The 16,351-nt window shown below is 49.8% G+C and overlaps 1 protein-coding gene across 2 annotated transcripts in view; it reads right to left on the bottom strand.

The window, feature by feature from the left end:
- The window catches only part of L3MBTL2 (L3MBTL histone methyl-lysine binding protein 2), a 21,278-nt gene extending 5,407 nt beyond the window's left edge, over positions 1-15,871 (bottom strand). For both annotated transcript variants that reach the window (XM_055328720.1, XM_055328719.1), the window contains exons 1-11: positions 15,777-15,871; positions 13,757-14,000; positions 12,033-12,166; positions 8,509-8,632; positions 7,453-7,532; positions 5,615-5,732; positions 5,071-5,205; positions 4,704-4,792; positions 1,238-1,469; positions 775-851; positions 471-575 (exon numbers count right to left, since the gene is read on the bottom strand). In XM_055328720.1, coding sequence (XP_055184695.1) covers positions 471-575; positions 775-851; positions 1,238-1,469; positions 4,704-4,792; positions 5,071-5,205; positions 5,615-5,732; positions 7,453-7,532; positions 8,509-8,632; positions 12,033-12,166; positions 13,757-14,000; positions 15,777-15,800 — 1,362 coding nt within the window. In that variant the 5' untranslated portion in view covers positions 15,801-15,871. The remainder of the gene's footprint in view (positions 1-470; positions 576-774; positions 852-1,237; positions 1,470-4,703; positions 4,793-5,070; positions 5,206-5,614; positions 5,733-7,452; positions 7,533-8,508; positions 8,633-12,032; positions 12,167-13,756; positions 14,001-15,776) is intronic.
- Positions 15,872-16,351: the final 480 nt, after the last annotated feature.

Here is a 16,351-nt window from a genome sequence, read left to right on the forward strand (position 1 = left end):
AGGGACTACACCTTTTTTGCTCCCCAGTGTTTTCAGAGGCGAGCTCATGGGCCCAGCCTGGAGAAGACCCGCTGGATACACACATCAGCATGTCCCCAGGGGGGCCACGGGGTAGTCACCGCTCCTTTGGCTGCAGCAAAGTCAGCACGGCTATTGGTCCTGGGTAGGCCAGCACTCAAAGGAGAGGACGTGTGCCACTGGAAAGGCCTCCAGGGAGGCTGACAGGGCGGGGCCTACACTTGATACAGGATCGGGCTCAGGCCAGGTGTTCGGCAAGCACCTCCCCAACGTGCCGCGGACCTGACACCAAGGCAGATTCTGAGCAAGGAGCAGATAAGACCCCTACTCAAAAGTCCGGTACTCCCGGAGCAGCCACAGTGGAGGTGGGCTGGATGTGCACTGCAGAGTTCTGCACCTCCTCAGTGGCTTCAGCATCCACCATCGAAGCTGCAGGACTACCCCAAGCTCACCTTGCAGATGGTTGCCACGCAGATGTTGCCCAGATTCAGAGGGTCAATGGCTTCCAGTTTCATCCCCTCTTCAAACCAACCACCTTCCGTGTAGACAGCTCGAACCTTAAAGGAATGGGGCAGCTGGGGAAACTTGGGGTGGCCCAGATGGAGGGTGGGGGGAGCAGGCCTCATCCGCCATAGGCCTGGGAAGGAAACGGGAAGGGAAAGGAACACCCCGGGGTTGTGGGGCCTGGGATGGGCCTATGGCCAAGACGAGAAGGGCCTATGGCTAAGATGAGAAGGTCCCAAGGCTGTGCCTCACCTTCTTGAACAGGTAAGGAACAGCATCACAGTAGATTTTCCGGAAGGTGGGATGGTGGGCCATGTCACTGCGCCTCTCTTTGGGGAGATGCCAGAGGGAGCAAGAGAGAGAAAGGAGTTGCAGTCTGCTCACAGGGCCACCTCCCTCCCTTCCCCAGAATGTGGAGGCTGCCCTGCATGTGCTCTAATCTGTATCTCGGCACCCTGTACTACCCACCTAGACCAGGATCAGGATATGTCAGGAGCTCTCTGTAGGGACTACTGAATCCGTAAGATCCAGACACTTCCCATATCGTGTAGCCTCCAGCTTCGAATAGGTTTAAAACCCTTATAAGCTCAGTGACCTGGTCAAATCACCCAACCTCTTTGGGCCTCGGTACCACCGTGCGCATGGTGGAGATGGTTATCACCACCACGTGGTGGTGGTGTGGGGTACACAGATGCTCCTGCCCCTGCCCACGGACCTGACAGCTTGATGCCATGGCCAACTCGCCGTGACCAGCCCACTGGGTGGATCAAGGGGCTCCACATGTGGCACCAGAAGTCGTCATCACTGTCGCCGTCCTCATAGAGGAGCCGAAGGCGACCCCCGATTACTGTGTCTACCACTGCCATGCGGGTCCGTGACACCTGGGACTTGTCCACCACCTCCAGCCGCATGCCTTGCCGAAAGGGGTACTTCATGCTCTCCACCATCTGCAAGATCAGAGCACAGGCCCACTGTGGTCCTGGGGATCCTCCACCCACTTCCCTGTTTCATCTCCTAACTGTAACCACAGAATAGGGAAGGTATGCCCAGAACCACACCCAGCACTAAGTCAGGAAGCAGGCCGATGAGACATAGACTCAAGGAAGGTCCCACCAGGTCTGACCTTGGCCCCCAATTCCTCAGGATGAGGGACAGCACACAGCTTAGAAGGTGTGCCCCCCAAATGCCAGTCAGTACAATGGAAATTATAAAACCCATTTCAGACTAAGGAACAGGTGCCCCAGAGGGCTCAAGTGACTTGCCCACACTCACCCCGATTCATTGGTGCCAGAGCTGGACCTTGAAACTGGTCCCAGTGTTCAGCCTCGTGCACTTTCCCACTCCCCTTCACCTCCCCGCTGATGGCACATACTATGCTCATGTCCAGAGAGCTGAGGCCCCATCTGCCTCCATATGTCTAATTACAGCTGTGACCCCACTGGGCTGTAGCTCTGAAAGGCTATCCCACTTTGACCCAGCAAAGGACAGTGACCAAGATGCCCACAAGCTGTTTTAGAGAGCCCTGATGACAGGCCACAGATGAGGGGGTAGGAGACTCTTTCTGGTCCCTAAGACTTCAGTCCTGTCCTGCCTGGGATAGGGAAATGGGAACAGTGAACTTTGTAGGGCTTTTCCAGCCCAGGGAAAACCAGCCCCAGCCTAGGGAAGCGGGGACTGAGCGGCGCTCTTTCGAAGCCCACCAGGAGGGGGAGTATCTCCGAGGTCACAAAGCAGCCACCAGGAAAAGCTGACAGAGTCCTACACCACAGACCTGTCAGACATCAGCTCAAGGCCTGGAATACAAATCCAAACCAATCGACTGGCCCATTTAGGAGAGAGACACAGGGTGAGGTCTGGGTTGGGGTCCCTCAGGGCCACCTCTCCCTCCTAGCCTTTCCTGACACACTCCTTTCTTTTGCACCCACCCAGGGCAGCCCAGAGCCCAACACCACTTTAGTGCTCTGTTTATTCAGTCACACCCTGAGCTCTGTAGGGGCAGGAGCCAGGTCTGGGGGGATCCATTTCTACAGTCTCAGTTCTAAGCATGGAACTAGGCACAGAGTTAGTGAGCAATGTTTTTTCTCACCTGATAGATACACAGTACACACCTGACTTTGGCTGCTGGGCCATTCATTCACAACATTTTACTCAGAACTTATCACACTGTAGGCACCAAAGGAACTGGACTGGATTTGGATCAGAGCTGCCTTCACAAACTCACCCTCTTTTATCCTTCCTACCCAACCCTCAGAGGCAGCTGGCTTTTGTATCCACTGCAGGACTGGGTATGTGACAGTGAGTCATCGTGTGCTTGCTGACTGGTTCACATGGAACCATGTTCTGCTACCCAGAATAAAAAAAAAAAAAAAAAAAAAAAAAAAAAAAAAAAATTTTTTTTTTTTTAAGTAGGCCCCATGACCAGCATGGAGCCCAACATGGGGCCTGAACTCACAATCCTGAGATCAAGAGTTGGATGCTTAACCAACTGAGCCACCCAGGTGCCCCAGTATCAAGCTCATTGGAGTTTGTTTTTTTTTTTTTTTCTCATTGGAGTTTAAACAGAGGAGAGGCCATCTTGATAATGCTAGTGGCCTGTACCACCCACAATCTGCCTCATCTTCAGACAAGTGCCAGCTGAGAAGGAGCAAATGCTCGTTTTCAACTGCTGAATCTGTCCACGGTGCAAGGCATCATGAGAGGGGAGGGGACACCCGGGTGGCTCAGTGGTTGAGCGTCTGCCTTTGGCTCAGGATGTGATCCTGCGGTCCCGGGACTGAGTCCCACATAGGGCTTCCTGCATGGATCTTGCTTCTCCTTCTGCCTGTGTCTCTGCCTGTCTTTCATGAATAAATAAAATCTCAAAAAAAAAATACAGGTGAAAGAGCTTATAATTTTGTTGAACAAAGTATGAAAAGATAAATTAGCAAAATATAGAGAAATAAAGAGCAAATGGACAGTACCCAGCAAATTGAAATAAAGCAAAAACCATTTCTACTTTAGGGAAAAGCCAGGGAAGGCTCCCTTGACGTACTGGAACTATTCCTCGTCAAAGGCCCACTCTCTGTCAGCTAAAACTCACAGTGGCAACCTCTTTACGAGGCATCTGATGCCTTGGACGAGATGTGGCCCAGCATCTATTCCGTCTTCACTTTTCACTTTGGCTTCCAGACCACCCACACCCTACCCAATCAAGGTAGAATTCAAATGCCATTTTCTCCTTGAAACCTTCCTTGACAGCTGCTCCTCTTCGGGCCACAGAACCGGTCCCGCCTGTGCCATGGCAGCACCTGCTCTGCACTCCCCTGCTGGCTGCTGTGACACTTATCGAGGCAACGTGGGAACATTGGGGGCTGGAGGCCTCAGATGCAGCCCAGGCCCCTATGTGAGCAAGCCCCACAAAGGAGGGTCTGGCATATAGAGGTGGGAGAAATGAAGTCTTCACTGCGCATCCTTGTATTCCCTTTGAATTTTTACCATGTGAGTGATTTTTTTTTAAGTTAAAATTAGAAGCCACAGGGGATCCCTGGGTGGCTCAGTGGTTTAGTGCCTGCCTTTGGCCCAGGGCGTGATCCTGGAGCCCCGGGATCGAGTACCACGTCGGGCTCCCTGCATGAGAGGGGAGGGGACATGGAGCCTGCTTCTCCCTCTGCCTGTGTCTTTGCCTCTCTCTCTCACTCTCTATCATGAATAAATAAAATCTTACAAAAAAAAAAAAAAAACTTAGAAGCCACAGAGATGATTCAGAGGCACACCTCTGGTTCAGAACCAAGGCTATTTTATAATAACTCCCAGGCTTGACTTCATTTCCTTTGCCAGACTGGAGAGTCCTGAATACGGGGCCTGTACTCCCACAGTTCCTTGTAGCCAAGTACTTAATAAAATTTATGGAAGGAATGTTCCTGAAAAATGCTATGAGCAATGGTAAGGATCGCGAGTAGCAAACAGAGGGCAAGGCAACGTGACCAACATGGCTGGATCAGAGTCTGGGTTGGGGTGGAGGCTGACTCTAGGTTGGGAAGGCAAAAGCAACCATCATCATTCCTGGAGAAATGTGAAGCTGCTAAAGACTGTCAAGCAAGGAAGTCTTTGAGAAAATACTCCAGTGAGTTGCACGGACAGAGAAAATGGGAGAAGGGCAGGAAGGAGGTCAGTTAGGAGACCCAAAGGGGTCACTGCCAGACCTTGATATGGAAATCCACAGGAAGCGTCCTGGAGCCCACCAACCGTTTCATGAGGTACCCCTTCCAGTCGGTGAACTTGGCATGGATGGCTGTGGAGACACAGCAGAATCCTGGTTACGCGGACTAACAATACTCCCACCAACAGGGGGCGCCAGAGCAACTTCTTTCTGCCTCCTCAGGCCAGCCATCACCTATTACAAAACCTGCTGTACAACCTGGATCCGCCACAGGGCTTCCCAGACTGGGGAGGACAGGAAGCAGGCTGGCAAGTGGGTTCTGTTCTGGTCTAACCTAAGACAAAGGGTGCCCCTTCTACCAAGGGCTCTGCAGGGACCACGACAAGTACTGCTCTCTCTCATCAACTCACTCCGAGGGGGCACAAGGATCTTGCTGTTGATGGCACACCAGCCAATGGGGTGGACATCCACCGTTCCCAGGTTGCACCAGAAGTCATGGCTGGCGTCATTTTCAAAGCCTTCATACCGGAGCAGCACCCGATACCCTGAAAGAAGGAAAGGGTACTGGTAAGGGAGGGCGGGATGCTCAACCTTAAAGTTGACTCCTAAGAAATCCTTCCAGGCAAGGGGGTCCCTGTTGTCCCCAACAGTCACAGCCAAAACAAACCCATGCCACGTACTCAGAAAACAGTATAGCATAGCAGTAAGAATTAATTCTCCATAGTCTGATCATTCCTGGAAAAACCTTAAGAGGGGGAGTTTCCAAACTTGTCATGCCTTGTGGCTTCTTCAAAGCCAGGGAAGGCAGGAGGATCCCAAGAAGGGACTGGCAGAAACTCCAGTGGTGGGCTTTTTTGTTTGTTTTATGAAGCCAGTTTCTGCCTGTGATACTACCCACCCGTGCAGACATGTCCCTCTCAAACCCAGGCCCTGCTTGCCCAGAGGAGTACCCACCCGCGGCCTGGATGACAGAGGCAATCCAGTACACCCGGCTGGGGAGCACGGCGTCGCTGTTGAGTACCTCTACCTTCATCCCTTTCATCACATCTTCCCACTGGTCATAGAGAGGGACCTGTGAGGGCACGAGAGCATTCAGGGGGATGGTGAACTGCCTGAGCACACAGGGCAGAGTGGCTGGGCTCGTAAGCCATCGCACCCTTCTCTGTACCTCAGTGCACAACACTCTGCGTGTGGCAAGCCAAGAATGGGACTAGGGATGAAGAGATGAGCAAGACAAATCCTCTGTCCCCAAAGAGCTAAGGCAGGACACCGGGGATGGGGAGGGGTGGGGTGCAGGGGACGGGATGGGAGGGCAGGTGCAAGGGTCAGACATCTGGAGTTGGTCAGCCCTGAGTAGTGGTCTTTACAGGACCAGCTCCTCACTCTATCATCTTGGGCACATCACACCCGTGCCAGTTTGTGCGCTCGTGACAACACCTAATACCTCCTAGCGCTCGCCACAAATATCACCTCTTTAAATCATCACTCAGGCTTGGGCAGTAGTCTCTCGGCTCTCACCATGCTGGCTCTCGGAGCCGTCTACCCACCCCTACTTCTGGTACATTCTTTCTCCACCTCTCTAACCAGTCTCTTTCAGATGCTCTCCATCAGCAGCAGACCCTTCTTGCTTGCCTTCCCAATGTCTAATCCTCACTTTGCACCAACAGCACCTTGCTTCTCCTTTGGAGAAATTCACCTTTTTTCATTCTCATCGTGGCTTCAGCTAATCAGGGTATCCCATTTCACCTCTCTGGCCAGAGGAACCTAGAAATGGCTATGCTACTCAAGCACACATGGGCTGGCTTGGCAGAGCTTATGGAATCAGGTATGACGTAACTCCCCTGCAGTGATAACTCAGGGCCAAAGAGCTTCCCACTAGGAAAGGTGAGTGCCTTAGACAGCACTGCAGAGAAGAGTGAGACTTCCCAGCTTCCCACTGTCCACGGCACCTCCCGGAGTTCACTGGCTACTAGGATGTGACTCCTACTAGGACTACCAGAGTAAAGAGACCTCCTCCTCTACTTCCTGGCTTGAGAGACCAAACAAGAGTGCCGCTCTAGGTGGTTCTTTGGCCCACAGACAAACAGGCAGCATCTCTGCACTTCCTTCGGCCCCAGGCTCAGGGTTCCAGGGCCTCACTCTTCTGGCACTTCTCTGTGCTGAGGTGGGCTGTAGGAGGCATCCACATCTGTCTCCTGGGGCCCAAGAGATCCAGGAAGCCCAGGGCAGTTCAGAACAAGCTTTCAATGGGAAAACACGGAATAATGGGGAGGAAAGAAGAAAAGTTCTTTTTCTTTTTTAAGAAAAGGAGTTCTAGCACAAAGTTCCATTATGTGGATAAGTAGAGTGAGGGGGGATCCCTGGGTGGCTCAGTGGTTTGGCGCCTGCCTTCGGCCCAGGACCTGATCCTGGAGACCTGGGATCGAGTCCCACGTCGGGTTTCCTGCATAGAGCCTGCTTCTCCCTCTGCCTGTGTCTCTGCCTCTCTGTGTGTGTGTCTCTCATGAATAAATAAATAAAATCTTAAAAAAAAAAAATAAAAAAAAGTAGAGTGAGGTCCTCAGAGGGGGGAAGCAAGGGTGCTAGAAGGCCTCGATGAGGCTTTGTGGGAGGACTCTGAAGAAATGTAAACTGGAACGAGTGGCAAAGCTGGACTGGGCCCACCCAGACCCCATTACTATTCTCTCCCTGGTGCCAATGCCCAGCTTGGAATGCCTGGAAGGCTGGTGGATGAGAGGTGTGGCAAGTGCTAGGTTCCCAGTTCTCCCTCCCCTTATCTCTAGGGCACTTACATGCTTAAAACAGCTGACAGGAGCAGCTTTGTAACTGTGATCCTTCAGGAACTTCCCCCAGTCGAAACCCAAGACCAGCGCTGCAAGAGCAGAAAGAGGAAGTGTTGAAAATCAGCAGCCCTGCCAGGAACCTAGCCACCAGTAGCCTGTAGAAGCCGGTCCTTCCCCACCCAAGCCCGATACCTGTCCCACCAGTGGCCATCAGAACAGGGCTGGACCTTATCCAAAGGATGACAGACTCTCAGGAGTAGAGGAAACATTCAAGGGAAATGTCTGATCTTTCTTCCCCGGAAAAGAGAAGGAAATCCAAAGACCTTTGGGATTAAATTCCTTAGACCCCCCCCCAACCTCTCATGGGCCACAGCTAATCTGAATGGGTGGGAAGGGCACACACCTAGGCCCCTCCAACCCTCGTGCCTGTGGAGCTCAACTGCAGTCAGAAACTCAGACCACCTAGAGCAGAGCTGCTTAATGCTTATATGCTTAGAACCTACTATACAGGGACACCTGGTGGCTCAGAGGTTGAGCATCTGCCTTCAGCTCAGGACGTGATCCTGGTCCAGGGATCAAGTCCTGCATGGGGCTCCTGCAGGGAGCCTGTTTCTCCCTCTATGTCTCTGCCTCTCTCTCTCTCTGTCTCTCATGGATAAATAAATCTTAAAAAAAAAAAAAAAAAAAAAGAATCTTCTATACACACTCAGAGAGAAAGGTTCATTTCCTTATTCCACCACCTCTCTCCAAACTAGATAGAGGTCTCCACTGCCCAAGGGGAACAGAAGCCATAGGGCCAAAAGCAATACAAAAGAAGCTAATTCTTGGCCTCTGAATTATCAAAAATAAGGGTCCTGGAACTTTGACTACAGGGATATCCTAGGGCAATTTCCACAATACCTACCAAATGGGGAAGATGTAATCCACAGTGAGCCTGGGCCAGGGCACTCTCTAGCTGCCTCATCTTTCTCATTCCTGGTTCCTAGGCAGGGCCACCCCAGTCAGGGCACTCCACTCCCACCGACCCCCAGCAGCTTCCTGGGCACCAGGGTTCTGCTGTCTTACCATCTTGCCCTGTTGGTGTCCCATCTGCTAGCTGTCCTGTCCCTTGGGAGTGGAGGAAGGCTCCAATTTTGGCAGACCAGGCTGCCTTGTGCAGGACTTTGGCTTTCTTGGTTGGTGGTTTTCCCTGGAGAGAGGAGAACCTGTGTGTAAGCCTAATGGCTGAGAACAGGGCTTTGGAGTTGGACTGCCTAGCTTTAAATCCTGGGATTTATCCAGTTACTTAACCTCTTCAGTTTCTTCATTTGTAAATCAAGTGGATAACAATAACAATCTTAACTCAGAGGGGGGTGCAAGGATGAGAGTTACTGTATTATGCCTGGCTCTCAGTATTTAGCTATTGTTCAACAGCGGAGAAATGGGGTCAGAGGAGCTGGGGGGGGGGGGCAGCGAGGGACACCTGTTCTATCTTTTCTATCCTTTCAGCCTTTGCTTCCTCCAGGAACTTTTTCCTAGTGGCTTCAACTCTTGGCTATCTCCTTCCTCTGGAGATTTATTGGAGAGAGTGGGTTTCAGAGAGGTCTGTGAACGGAGTCAGGAGTCAATATTTTGTACACATATAGGAATGTTCTGTGGGACGCCTGGGTGGCTAAGTGGTTGAGTGTCTGCCTTCAACTCAGGGTGTGATCCCATCCCTGGGGCGAATCCTGCATTGGGTTTCCTGCAAGGAGCCTGCCTCTCCCTCTCTCTGTGTATCTCTAATGAATAAATATAATCTTTAAAAAAAAAAGTAATGTTCTGGAGCAGGTCCATGGCTTTCATCAGTTGCTCCAAGCGGGCATCCCTAAGGGTTAAAGGCCACTAATCTGGTCTATAATTTGTAATTTAATCACTATTCAGAAGGGCCCAGATAATTATTTTTTTAATTTTTATTTTTAGAGAGAGAGGGAGGGAGAGGGGGAGAGAGACAGAGGGAGAGAGAGGGAGTGAGCAGGTGGGGGAAGGAACAGAGAAAGAGAGAGAATCTCAAGCAGGCTCCATGCTCAGCATAGGCATGGAGCCTGACACAGATTCCACCTCATATGCCTGGGATCATGACCTGAGCCGATATCAAGAGTCAGATGCTTAACTGACTGAGCCACCCAGGTGCCCCTCCGAGAATTTATTTTAAAAAATCAGTGAAGTGGGGGACACCTGGGTGGCTCAGCCGATGAGTGCCTCCATTTGGCCCAGGGAGTGATCCTGGAGTCCTGGGATCAAATCCCACATCAGGCTCCCTGCATGGAGCCTGCTTCTCTCTCTGCCTGTGTCTCTGTCTTTGTGTGTGTGTGTGTGTGTCTCATAAATAAATAAAATCTTAAAAAACAAAACAAACAAAAAAAACGGGACACCTGGGTGGCTCTGTGGTTGAGGGTCTGCCTTCAGCTCAGGTCGTGGTCCTAGAGTCCTTGAATCAAGTCCTGCATCAGGCTCCCTACAGGGAGCCTGCTTCTCCCTCTGCCCCTCTCTCTGTGTCTCTCATGAATAAACAAAATCTTTAAAAAATAAAAAATAAATAAATAAAAAATCAGTGAAGTAAAAACGTGAGTTTAAATTCCACACAGACCTGAGGTCAAATCCTGGCTCTTCAATCTCATTTGTAGACCTTTGAGTAAGTTACTCAAAATTTTTAGCCTTTAAAATAGGAATTTAAAATAGGTGCCCCTGGCTAGCTCAGTCAGGTAAGAGATCATTGGTTGGACTGAGTTCAAACGTTTAGCAAGTACTCCCAAACTGTTGCTATTAACAATACTATTATTAGCTCTTAAGGAGAGAGATTTTTCTATGCCCTAAAATCTGTACAACCAGGGAAATAACAATTATCTCACAAAAGTGAGAGATACATTGTATGAAGTACTAAGCAAAAGACCTGGCACACTGTGATTTTCAATAAATGTCAGAGCAGCTGGATCTCAAGCTCTGCTGCACATTACAATCACCTAGGGGCTCTTTAAAGTCCCTAAAGCCAAGGGGCACTTGGCTGGCTCAGTCGATGGAGTGTGACATTTTTTTTAGACTATTTAAGGGCAGCCTGGGTGGCTCAGCAGTTTAGCGCCGCCTTCAGCCCAGGGCGTGATCCTGGAGACCCGGGATCGAGTCCCACGTTGGGCTCCCTGCATGGAGTCTGCTTCTCCCTCTGCCTGTGTTTCTGCCTCTCTCTCTCTCTCTCTCTCTCTCTCTCTCTGTCTATCATGAATAATAAATAAATCTTTAAAATAAATAAATGAAAAAGAAAAAAGACTATTTATTTAAGAGAGAAAGGAGAGAGTGGAGGGAAGGGGAAAAGCAGACTCCTCCCTGAGCATGGAGTCTTAACTACTTAACCAACTGAGCCAGCCACCCTAGCACCCTGAGAGTGACTCTTGATCTCAGGGTTATGAATTTGAGCCCCATGTTGTGTATAAAGATTACATACATAAAATAAAATAGAGCCACCGTGTCCAGGCCATACTCCATCCCAGTTAAATCAGTAGGCAAGGGACGCCTAGGTGGCTCAGCAGTTAAGCATCGGCCTTTGGCTCAGAGCATGATCCTGGAGTCCTGGAATCAAGTCCCACATCGGGCTTCCTGCATGGAGCCTGCTTCTCCCTCTGCCTGTGTCTCTGTCTCTCTCTCTGTGTTTCTCATGAATAAATAAATAATATCTTAAACAAAAAATCAGGCAAGTTTGAGAACCAGTGCTATGAACGGTGGCCATAGTTACCAGGAAACAACACAAAGTCAGGCACCTGAGATTACATTCCAGTCCCAGTTCAGCTGCTCTTCCAACAGAACTACCTCAGGTAAGTCATTCTTCTCTGGACCTCAGCACACTTCTCAACTAATGTGTGGGTTAGACAACACATCTCTTAAGAATCCTTCCATTTATAGGGGCACCTGGTTGGCTCAGTCGGTTGAGTGTCCAACTCTTCATTTTGGCTTAGGTCATGATCTCAGGGTCATGAGATTGAGGCCCGTGTTGGGCTCTGTGCTGGGTGTGGAGCCTGGTTAAGATTCTCTTTCTCCCTCTTCCTTTCTCCCCTTACCACTTGTACTCTCTTGCTCTCTCAAAAAAAAAAAAAAAGAAAAAGAAAAAAGAAAAAAGAAAGAAAGAAAAAGATTAGTAAGACTTTCTAGGTGACTGCCTATGACATGGAGTCAGAGATGAGGCATCAACTTCCTAAACCCACTGTGGCTGCTAAAACATATGCCTGTCTCCTAGCTTCCTTTCAGAGCACGTATGTATAAAAGTATGGGGGAAAGACTAAGGGCACCAGATTCCCTTCAAGGCTCTCGTTTAAAACTTACTAATCACATCAGACTATGGGGAAGTGGTATAGGTGGGGAATGAGGGCAGCTCTAGAAATCTGCAATTTAACAAGCTTCATAAATGGATTCCTCTGCCCTCTGAATTTCAGAACACAATAAATAGCAGGAAACTTACAACCTCAGATGGTCACAAGCAAACTCCTCCCAAGCCTTCTTGGCCCTTTGCCATCAGCCAGTTAGTTGTTCCTGTCTGGGCTCCCAGGACCCCAGGAAGGGTCTTCCAAGTGACTGCCTCTCACCTGTAATCTGGCCAAGATACTGGCTTTCTTGGAGTTGGAGGAGTAGCTCCTGGAACAGGAAACGCTGCAGAATCTCTTAGTCTTGGAGAAGAAGGCTTCCCTTGTACCCACGATACCACACATCTCACAGACAGCTGGGAAGAGAACTCAGCACATGACCCACCTGATACAATCACCCCAAATCAAGCAAAATGATTTGAACATTTTCCCTTGAAAACTTGAACAATGCATTAACCAGGTGAGTCTCGGCCCTTAGCCTGACTGACAGAGCTGAAACAGGAGCAGGAGGTTTGTGCACAACTGAATCTCTTTTGCCTAAGATAAGCTGCCTGGCATCCCTTGGCTATATGTTAACAGTAGAGGTAAGGAAAATCCATAGAGCAACAGGTAGATGTTGGAAAGTCTGTAAAGAGGAAAACAAGAAGAAAAACAGTGCCCACATCACCTGACTTCTGTGGATCTCTTTTCTTCTCATCTATAAAAAAACTGAACTAGATCAATGTTTCAATTCTAACATTGTATTAGAATCACCTAAGGAGCTTAAAAAATACCCAAGCCTGAGAGTCTAATTTACTGGTAATCCTAATGGACAGCCACGAGAGAGAACCCCTGGACTCAACGGTCTCTAATGGTTCTAGTTCCAAAGTTCTAAGATTCTACGAGAATGTTTGGAAGAAGATAGAAGAAAGATTAAAAGGGTGGTGTGGGGGAAGGAGGAAGAGAAGACAGGTAGATGGAAAGGAAAAGTGGCAGAGTATTAGATCACTCTTCTAAAGAGTGCAGGCACTAAGGAACAGGGTCTGTTCCTTACGGACATCTAGCCCATCTCTCTTCATAGGCAGTCCACACACTGGGGTCCCTGATGCAGGAATCCATCCAGAAGCTGTCCAAACAGCACAGTTCAGAAGTTAACTGGCTTCCAGATGCTCCATGAGGAGTCTCATCAGTAATTCTTTCCCCAGGAAATAACTTGATTCTTTAATTTCCACCCTTCTTTAATTTCCCCCTCACGTCCAACCCACAAACTATTTCTTGTCCTTTCCCAGATAGTAAATCAGAGCACAGGCTTAAGGGCAGCCCTGGTGGCACAGCGGTTTAGCGCCGCCTGCAGGCCGGGGTGTGATTCTGGAGACCCAGGATCGAGTCCCCTGTTGGGCTCCCTGCATGGAGCCTGCTTCTCTCTCTGCCTCTCTGTCTCTCATGAATAAATAAAAAACAAAACAAAAGCCATCCAGGCTTAAAAATCAAGCACCGGGATCCCTGGGTGGCGCAGCGGTTTGGCGCCTGCCTTTGGCCCAGGGCGCGATCCTGGAGACCCCGGATCGAATCCCACATCGGGCTCCCGGTGCATGGAGCCTGCTTCTTCCTCTGCCTGTGTCTCTGCCTCTCTCTCTCTCTGTGACTATCATAAATAAATAAAAATTAAAAAAAAAAAATCAAGCACCTATCCACACAAATGTAAAAGCAGTACCATATTAATGACTGGCATCTAACGTGTGCCAAATAAGTATTAGTCGTATGAAAGAACAAAGGAAATAGTCATTTGAAATCAGATTGCAGCAAAGGAAATTAGTAGTAGTCCCTTGGGACTACTTCTATCTAGTTCATAGGCCCTTAGACTTAAGATCAAACAGCTTTTTTTACACCTGGACGGCTCTGCCCACATGGCCTATATTCCCCTCTTCCTCTATAGCCTCCCCGTCTTCAGAGGACACTGTAAGCACCTGGCTCAGAACCACTGCCATCCAAGGAGCGGGGAGTCCCAGGACTGAGCAAATGCAGGGGGGAGGTGGGCAGCTCCCCTGCTTCCCGATCTTCATTTTCTGCTTCACTTGACTCCTCTAGATAGGAGCTGCTCTCACTGCCCGCACTGCTGTTATAGCTCCGGAAACTGTCATAGCCACCAAAGAGCTCCAAGTCGTCCTCCTCTTCCTCTTCCTCTTCCATAGGTTCTGAAGATGGAGTCTCCTAGTGGAAGGATGACACAAACCAGGCTGGAGGAATCAGGTCTAGCTTAGAGTATGGGGAAGAAGGATGCAGGTCAGCTACCAGCATCTTTTCCAGGTCTTGGTCAACACCTTTGGACCAAGTGGCAGGCAGAATCAAATATCCCTTTTGCAAACACCAGGATCATTACTCCTGTTTATATAGTTCTTAACTGAAACTCATCAGGATGGTTTAACAAAACAGATAATATCAGGAATTCACCAAGCTCCTCCTGTGTATTTATAAATGATGACGTTTTAGAATAGAATACGATGATGTGAAAATACTCTGTTATCTCATGAAGACTTTCTGAGGGAAGATGTTAGAAAATCAACTTCCCCCCTTCAGCATATATACATCAACACAATGTCAATTCGAAAACCATTTCAGCCACAGAAAAGTCAATTTGGGACGCAGATCCTACCCTGAGGAGGATCTAGGAGACAGAGGACACACTAGTTATCGCACAGTGTATGTATGTACCATAGCTCTGGACTCTGCTCCAATCCTAACTTTGGGCAAGTCATTTAACTCCTCTGGGCCTCAACTTTTTCATCTGTGAAATAAGTAGCTCACAGGATGTGAAATGTAAATGAGATACTGTCTATCAATCCACCTGGAAGGAATGTAGTAGAAAAGGTCCTAGGCCAGGGCTCAAATACCATCTCTACCGCTGACCAGCTGTATGATCTGCAGCAAGTCAGTCTCTTGGTGCATCAGTTCCCACCTCTGTAAATGAGGAAACCACCTCTTTCCGAAGCTTTGCGGGAGAAATAAGAGTGAATATAAGTATTGCACTCAAAACAGTGCCTTGCAAGTATTCAAGACATATTGGCAATTATTTCTGGGTAAAAGCATGGGGTTTCAACCAGATTTGCCTGAATCCTGGCTCTACCACTCAATTGTGATTTTGTGCAACATACGAGCCTGTTTCTTCAGTTTCTTCATCAGTACAAGAGAGGTAACAGCAGGCCTTCTTCAGATAACTCGAATGAAGACTGAGATGTGTAAAGCCTAGTCGTTTCTAGCCATTAGGGAGGGCTGTAAACGCGTGAGCGCTTATTCTCCTTTACCCTTTACAGTTTGGGGGCTATTCCATTTTCAGGTTTACAACTACGTCCCCAAATGTGCTAAAGAAGAGACCGAATTTAAATACAAGGTGACCAGAAGCCAAGTGACCCAGGGGTGAGTGGGTTACAGGTTGCAGGAGAGTGGGAAAGGCTGGGGAGCCTGAACGACTGGGTGCCCATCTCCTTCCCGCTGCGGTTGGGTGGCCCTCCTCGGGGGGCACCATCTGGCTGTAAGCGTCGGCTACTCCAACCATAACAACGAAACAGTGACACAGGATTGTTGTGAGAATCCCGGGCGATAATGCCCGTGAACGCTCCAGACACGCAGTGGTAGGAAACTTGAATCTCCCTCACGTCCCACCAGGATGTCACAGGCCTCCTGATCCCCAAAGAAACGACCAAAGAGAGGGAGGACAAAGAAGATCCAGGAGCTCCCAGATCCTGAACCCAGTTCCCGTTCCCACAGGCCAGGGAGGCTGTTCCGCCCCGACCTACCCGCGGGACGTCGGCCCCAGCGGTGTGGGCGCAAAAGGCAACGCCAATCGCCTCTGGCCCTGCTCAGCCTAACTACCTCAGTTTATCCATCCTTCCACTCTCCACCCTCCAGGCGTCGCCCCAAGGCCTCGAGAGCTGCCCCCCGTGCGAGGCTCAAGGGCTTCCCTTTCCCCGTCACGATAAATCCTCTCACCTCGACGCCCCGCGTCTTCTCCATGAGACCTAACACCCGTTTCTTCAACCGTCACCAGGTGCAGGAAGCCATATTGGCCTCGCGGCTCTTCCTGAGCGCAGTCATTGGCCGCCTCCCAGAGCCGCGGGCCAATCACGTTGCAGGAAAGAGGAAAAGCTGGTTCCGCGCTCGCCCGCGCTCCAGCCCCGGGGGGGCGGGGAAGCCGCGGGTACTTGTGGGACTTGTAGTTCCCCTGTGGGTGCGCGTGGAAGGGTGCGTTGCTATAGCGATGTGAAAATCCCTGCGGCACAGCGGCAGACCTCGTTTCTCTGCGCTAACCTCCACCTCTCAGCCCTACTCCGTTCTTTAGCAAACAATTCTTGAACACGTACGATAGGTGCTGTTCTAGGCCATCAGGAATGACAGATTAGAAGAATTTTAAGGTGCCCTTGGGCCAGGACAACTTGCAAAGAAACGCATTTCCAATTCGGGCAGAAAGCTGATTGCTCTTAAGCCCAGTGCTATAAATGCCTCACATGCCCAAAATCCTGTAACATTGTCCCTCCATCATCATCCGCTGAATAAAACCTCGAGTA

Source organism: Nyctereutes procyonoides, unplaced genomic scaffold (assembly GCF_905146905.1).
Source record: "Nyctereutes procyonoides isolate TBG_1078 unplaced genomic scaffold, NYPRO_anot_genome, whole genome shotgun sequence".
Classification (NCBI taxonomy): Eukaryota; Metazoa; Chordata; class Mammalia; order Carnivora; family Canidae; genus Nyctereutes; species Nyctereutes procyonoides.